Genomic DNA, 7375 nt, shown 5'->3' on the forward strand with positions numbered 1-7375 from the left:
CGAGTCCACACCATCTTATACTATCACAGGCCCTCAGATGAGCTTTTTCTACTTGCTTGCTTTCTGATTACTGGATGTGAAGGATAAATTCCAGCTCTTCCTTCATAAGTACAAATAAAAAGACAAAGGCAAGGATCAGCTTGGCATTCTTCCCTCTCCTGTGTATTTTGCAAAGCAGAAGACTGGAAAGAAGGATGGAGATGCCAGAGACTAAAATAAACATTAAAATGGATGAGCATCTTACCTTCTGTGTATCCTTTAAATGTCACATATCCACATGCAGCAAACATCATGCTGATAGACACAGCAAGTGAGACAGACACATGTGTGATGCGAGACCAGTTACTTAGAGTGGGTTCCTCCAAAGAGCCATATATTAAAAAGCTGTTATGGTGGCAAATGAATGCTGAAACACACATGGCCATTAATAGCAATCACATGCATTTTACTTAAAAAAACAAAAAACAAAACAAAAAAACCGAACAGACAATGATTCGTATCAGGCTAACATTGCAAATTGTGTACTCCAAGGCAGTGGAAGTATGCCACAGCTTAAATTAATTTATTATTACAAACAAACATGAAGTAGGTAATGAGTAGCAAAGCTCACACAGCCTGAAATACTAGCTACTTGTCCAATTCTGTGAATGTTTTTTTCTTTTGCTACTCCCTTCAGCGTAAGACTGTGACCCCAGTACCAGTTCGTACTCTGGCATTCTCTGTGACATGCACATTGTGCAGTAACAAGCAACGTGGAAACCACAAAGCAAAATCAGGACTTATAGAGAGGTGTGAGAACAGTAGTAGGGCTTATGAATATTTGAGGAGACATCAAATTTTGAGGAATGATTTCATTTTGACTACTGGGAGAGAATGAGACCCAGCTTAATTTTGCCTAGAACACCTTAATAAATACTAATATCAAAACATAAAAGGGGGTGCCTACTTGCTGGCTAGATCAAAATATTTAAAATAAAACTACTTTACATAGCAAGACTGACTGTAGGTTGAGAAGAAATGTTCAGACACAAACTTACCAAAGGACATCACCCCAATGGCTTGTACTGCATTAGACTTTGCAAATACCCAAGCATTCTCTGTTTGGGGTCTAAAATAAAAATTTGTTTTAATAGAACATCCCCTTTCTTGTGATCAGGAATTTTAAATACCATATAGAACAAAGTGACACTGGTGAACCCCTGGAACTCTGCATGCCAGGTTTGCATGTGCCAGCTGCTTTCAATAAGTAAAGTAGCTCCAGAAATACAAGTAAATCTTTATTAAAACAACCTATCTGGGAACTGCTGTCAGCACAGTGAAAGCCAAGGTGCTCAACCAAATAACCCCTGAGTCTACTTCTCCTGGAAGCATATCCCAAGGATTTCAATGGCTATACATCCTATACAAAATCTTTCTCTGTGCAGGTGCGTGTGTCTGTAAATAATAAAGTTTTAACCAGTTGGATTAAAGAGTAAGTACTACAAGATCACAGCAATGGCCCTAGATTGGTAGAAGATGGATTTAGACCTATCCCAAACTTTCATCCTTATTAGGTAATATGCATACAGAATGAGTATCATTTCAGATGTCCACACATTACATTTTTCCAGTTATACTAGTAAAATTATACACATGTTCTTCAACTGCTATAGGTCTTGGTATAGGTAAAATGTATTGGAATAAATCCCCTGTAGACATTTTTATTCCAGAATCAGACTTTTTTTTTCTGATTTAACTTGAGCTATGGCCAAAGCAATATAAATTAGACAAAAAAGAAGAATTTTTGTAGCAGAATAAGAGTATCTATATGGGAAATTATTCCAGTATCACCAATGTTTTAAATCATGTCCTACCTTAGGACAGTGTAATTTTCCTGTGTAGACAAGTCCTAGGAATATGTAAAAAAAATGGTCCAATAGAATAGCTTTACAGAATTAATTTGTGCTGACTGGCTGTTTTTAATCTACAGTTAGTTACCACTTCCATTTATGTATTTTTAAAATTATTTCAGGGTATAATTTCTTGTTGCATTGTACAGAGAGACCCAACTGTCTAAATTGCTTTCAGTCTTTAATTCAGAAACATCCTCTCAGGAGGACTGCAGAAAGCAGCTCAGATCAGACTGAGCACAGAAATCTGGCAGCAATCTTTGTTAAATCAGATTCAGAGTTTGAGTTACAAAATTCCACCCTGAAAAAAAATCATAAAGGTCTTCTTCATGTTAACGTACACTCTAGGGAAATCTGGGTGGGTGATGGGAGAGAGAAAATACCATTTTTCTAATATTGGTCTTCAAAAGTTTCAATTGAAATGTGCTCGTCTGTTAAGCATTTCCTTAACAGCTCTACAGAAGAGATAAAAAAAAAAAGCAGGAGAGAACATTGCCACATAGTCAGTTGCTTGCTCCAGTTTCCACCACATTTTGAGGAAGCTGCTGCCACCTGCTGCCGTACTCTTACTATAATGTAACACAGCATGAGAATTATTATACCACCTCTGCCAAGAGAATAACACCTTCTTTCTTCCTTTTCGTTGATGACTAATCTGCGTTTTCACAGTCCTCCCATCTTACTTTAAGACTTTATTGTTACCAAAATTTTAAATTCTTTCAAGTCAGTTCTTTTTTCCCCCCCAATATTTATTGTTCCCCTTCTTTAGATCTGGAGTGCCTTCCAGAAGAGGGATTTTAACAACTTGATTATTCCAGCTACACAAAACACTGAGGTTATTCTATGATTACACTGCTTTTCTTTTAAAGGACTATCAAATAGTAAATTCTTACTTTCCATCTTAGAAATATGGCTTTTTCAAGGCAGCATATTTAGGTTTGATTCAGAAAAGCTATTCTTCATCTCATTCTTAACTTTTAAGTAGAATTTGAGTATACGCTTAAGGTAAAGACATGCTTAACTGCTGTCATAACTCAGTCCCTACCCAAGTACTCTGTTAACATAGGCTCAGGCTAAGATACAGTACATGGACTGGATGTATAACATATTTTTCATCTTTCATACTGTTTCCAGTATTATCAAACTCAAAATCATGTGAGGGCTCAAAAAATAAACAATCAAAACAACAAGAAAAATCAATAAACTTGCCTCCAAAGCATGATTTTTTTCTCCTTCCCTTTCTCTTTCTAAAGAAGTGTTATGGTATGTAAGGGCTGTCCTTTAAATTCCCCATTCACATTTTCATGGTGTGTGAGAAAGAGAAAATTAATATACTGAGAAAGGCAGACAAGGTTCTTTGGGTGAATCTGATATCTTTTATTAGACCAACTTAAGTAGTTGGGGGGGGGGGAAAAATTCCAACATATTTTTGGACACGATGATCAGTGTCCAGACCACATTATATAAGAAACCCACAGACCTACATAGATATCTGCACAGAACCAGCAATCACTCTAAACACCCCAAAAAAGCTGTGCTATACAGCCAAGCCCTCAGATACTACTGAATTTGCACTGAGGAGAACACTTAGGATGGCTTTTGCCCAACAAGGACACTCCTCCAGAGAGACAGAATGCACGTTTGAAAGAGCCACCAATACCACGTGAAGAATTGCTGTAGTACAGAAGAAAATCCCCCACGAATCACACACCGCTGGTTATGACAGATCTTCTCTCCCTTGCACCCATACAGAATATCCTCAAACAATTGCAACCCATACTAGAAAGAGACCCTATTTATAAAAAGATCTTCCCAGAGCAGGGGCGGGCAATTATTTTGGGCAGAGGGCCGCTTATTGAGTTTTGGCAAGCCATCAAGGGCCACATGACAGGCAGCCAGGGGCAGATAAATATTAATTTTCTACATTTTTTAGGGGTCCTGTGGCCTGAATAGAATGGCCTGGTGGGCCGCATTTTGCCCACCCCTGTCCCAGAGCCACTCATCCTAGCCTTCAAACAAGCACCGAACCTCGCTAACCTCATCACCAGAAGCAAACTTCCTATGGCCCAAAGCACACTAAATGGATCCAGACCATGCCATGACAAGAAATGCAAAACCTGCCAACACATCTCCATCACCCCCAACAACTGCTACACCCCACAACAGAGCCATTAGCATTTCTAGATCTTACAGCTGCACTTCCAGAAATGTAATACATCTTATCCAATACACCAAATGCCCTGATGGAAACTACGCAGGAGAGACCAAACAGCAACTGCACCCCAGAATGAACGCACACTGGGAATCTATCAAAGACAGGAATACCCAATTACCTGTGGGACCACATTTCTCACAAGAAAACCACACTCTCTCCAATCTCTCAGTTCTAATCCTCAAAGAAAACTTACAAAACACTTCCCAGAGACGAGCCTATGAACTCCACTTCATCGACCTCCTAGATACTAAAAATCATGGACTAAATATATTCATTGGATTTATGATGCATTATAACCTGCGTGACATCCGACTCCCCAGGTATTCATTCCCCTTCTTTCCCTTCCCCCCCCCCGCCACACACACCCAGCCTGTTTGTCACCCATTGACTCCTCAATCTACATCTTCACTGACTACTTGTCTTGTATGCATACCAGCCCAGCCTCTCACTTCTTTACTTTTCATTCCATCCAGGAAGAGCACACACCAACTGCTGAAACTCCCTCAGCCTGACAAAGGGTTTTTAAACCTGAAAGCTTGCTTCATTTTTTTTTCCCCAACTATTTAAGTTGGTCTAATAAAAGATACCAGGTTCACCCGAAGAACCTTATCTGCCTATGTCCTTAGACCAACATGGCTACAACCTACACCCCTGTATACTGAGAAAGGTGATTTTAGCTCATTTAGTGCTGCAGGAACTCGTACCCAACATATCTGTTCACCCCTGCTACAACTATGTCCACCCCAAACTACCACATTTATTCTGTTAAGGCCATACCAGTTCTGCTTCAACATTAATTCTACCAATCTTTTTAGACGCAGAACCCCTGCGTCTAAAAAGACTGACCTACAAAGGATGGAGGATGGGATCCACTTCCAAGGAGGAATATATCGCACTGGTCCAGGCCTGCAGGGAGCGATCCAGGAAAGCCAAGGCTGCGATGGAACTCCAACCGGCTACAAGTATCAAGGACAATAAAAAGTCCTTTCTTAGATATGTGGGGAACTGGAGGAAAAGCAAGGGCAACATTGGATCTCTGCTAAACCACATGGGTGAACTGATGACCAACGCCCAGGAAAAAGCCAACTTACTAAATGGTACTTTGCGTCAGTCTTTCACAAGTCCCATAGGATGCCCCTGCCCATTACGGGACAGGGATGCCTGAGTGAGGGTGGCTCCTTGCCCTCCATCAGTACCGCCCTCATGAAGGAACACCTTGAGAGGCTGGACGCCTTCAAGTCAGCCAGTCCTGACAATTTACACCCCAGACTACTCAAGGAGCTGACCTGCATCATTGCTCATCCCCTGGCACGGATCTTTGAGAGTTCCTGGTGCTCTGCTGAAGTGCCCGATGATTGGAAGAAGGCCAATGTGGTGCCTATCTTCAAGAAAGAGAGGGAAGTGGATCTGGCAAACTACAGGCCCATCAGCCTGACTTCTATCCCCGGGAAGGTCTTAGAAAAGATCAAAGAGGCCATTCTTAATGGACTAGCTGACGGCAACACCCTGAGGGATAGCCAGCATGGGTTTGTTGCAGGTAGGTCGTGCTTGACCAACCTCATTTCCTTTTACGATCAGGTGACCTATCACCTGGACAAGGGGGAAGAGATTGATGTCATAATAACTTGGCTTTAAAAAAGCCTTCGATCTGGTATCCCATGATCACCCCTTGGCAAAACTGGCCAACTGCGGCCTGGGGTCTACCATGATCCGCTGGCTCAGAAATTGGCTCTGTGGTTGGACCCAGAGGGTGGTGGTCTATGGAAGTCAATCGTCATGGTGCCCTGTGACCAGTGGGATTCCCCAAGGCCCTGTCCTTGGACCTATATTGTTCAAACTCTTCATCAATGATGTGGACATTGGAGTCCGAAGCAGACTGGCCAAGTTTGCCGATGATACCAAACTTTGGGGTAAAGCGTCCACACTCGAGGACACGAGGGTAATCCAGGCTGAGTGTGACAGGCTCAGAAAATGGGTGGATGAGAACCCGATGGTGTTTAACACTGAAAAATGCAAGGTCCTCCACCTTGGGAGGCAAAAACCTGCAGCATGTTTATAGGCTCAGCAGTGCTACACTGACTAGCACTATGGACGAGAGGGACTTGGGGGTCATGACTTACCACAAGATGAACATGAGCCTTCAATGTGACGCTGCTGCTAGTAAAGCGAGCAAAACCCTGGCTTGCATCCATAGATGCTTTTCAACCAAATCCCGGGACATCATTCTCCCATTGTACTCAGACTTGGTGAGGCCGCATCCAGTTTTGGTCTCCACAATTCAAAAAGGATGTGGAGAAGCTTGAAAGCGTTCAAAGAAGAGCCACGTACATGATCAGAGGTCAAGAAAACAGACCTTATGATGAGAGTCTGAGAGCTATGGGACTTTTCAGCCTGGAAAAGCGCAGGCTCAAGGGTGACCTGATGGCCACTCATAAGTTTACAAGGGGTGTTTCACCAGGATCTGGGGGAATGTTTGTTCACCAGAGTGCCCCAAGGGATGACAAGGTTGAACTGTTATAAACTTCCACAATACTATTTCAGGCTGGACATAAGGAAGAACTTCTTTATTGTCTAAGCCCCCAAAGTCTGGAATAGCCTGCTGCCGGAGGTAGTTCAAGCACTTACTTTGAATGCCTCCATGAGAAACCTGGATGTTTTTCTTCCTGGTATCCTATGACCCCAGCTGACTTCCTGCCCCTGGGGCAGCTGGCTGGACTCGATGATCTTCCAAGGTCCCTTCCAGTCCTAATGTCTATGAAATCTATGAAATTTCCCAGCCTACTGCCCTTCTTCCAACCCCCAAGCCATCCATCAATACTGTTCCCCAAACTCCCACCCACGCCAAGCTTCCAAACCCACCATACCTTTCTGAAGCCTCACTTCCGCCCCTCCTGAGTGTCTTCATCTCCCTAACCTAAGTTTGAGGGGCAACTCTAGCAGAGATCCCTTCTAGTTTTGTGGGAAATGCCTCTACACAAATGCTCAAATGCCTCTATACAAACGCTCGTAGTATGGGAAACAAGCAGGAGGAACTTACCCTCCTGCTAGCTGACACCAACCCGGATATAGTGGGGATCACTGAAATGTGGTGGGACCCAATGCATGACTGGGTGGTGAATGTCAAGGGCTATAGGCTGTACAGGAGGGACAGGATAGGAAGGAAAGGTGGGGGCATGGCACTCTATATTAAGGAGGAATTCACATCTTCGTCAATTAGCAAAGAATCAGAGGAGGGGCACTCTGAAGTGTTTTGGGTTAGAATACAAGGCAG

The 7375-nt window shown here is 42.8% G+C and overlaps 1 protein-coding gene across 3 annotated transcripts in view; it reads right to left on the minus strand.

Annotated features, from left to right (window-relative positions):
• The window catches only part of SLC38A11 (solute carrier family 38 member 11), a 67793-nt gene that overhangs the window by 10877 nt on the left and 49541 nt on the right, over positions 1 to 7375 (minus strand). For all 3 annotated transcript variants that reach the window (XM_019522718.1, XM_019522720.1, XM_019522719.1), the window contains exons 8-9: positions 1038 to 1108; positions 245 to 406 (exon numbers count right to left, since the gene is read on the minus strand). In XM_019522718.1, coding sequence (XP_019378263.1) covers positions 245 to 406; positions 1038 to 1108 — 233 coding nt within the window. The remainder of the gene's footprint in view (positions 1 to 244; positions 407 to 1037; positions 1109 to 7375) is intronic.

The sequence above is a fragment of the Gavialis gangeticus genome, unplaced genomic scaffold (genome assembly GCF_001723915.1).
Source record: "Gavialis gangeticus isolate Ggan-Ray unplaced genomic scaffold, GavGan_comp1, whole genome shotgun sequence".
In the NCBI taxonomy this organism is placed as follows: domain Eukaryota; kingdom Metazoa; phylum Chordata; order Crocodylia; family Gavialidae; genus Gavialis; species Gavialis gangeticus.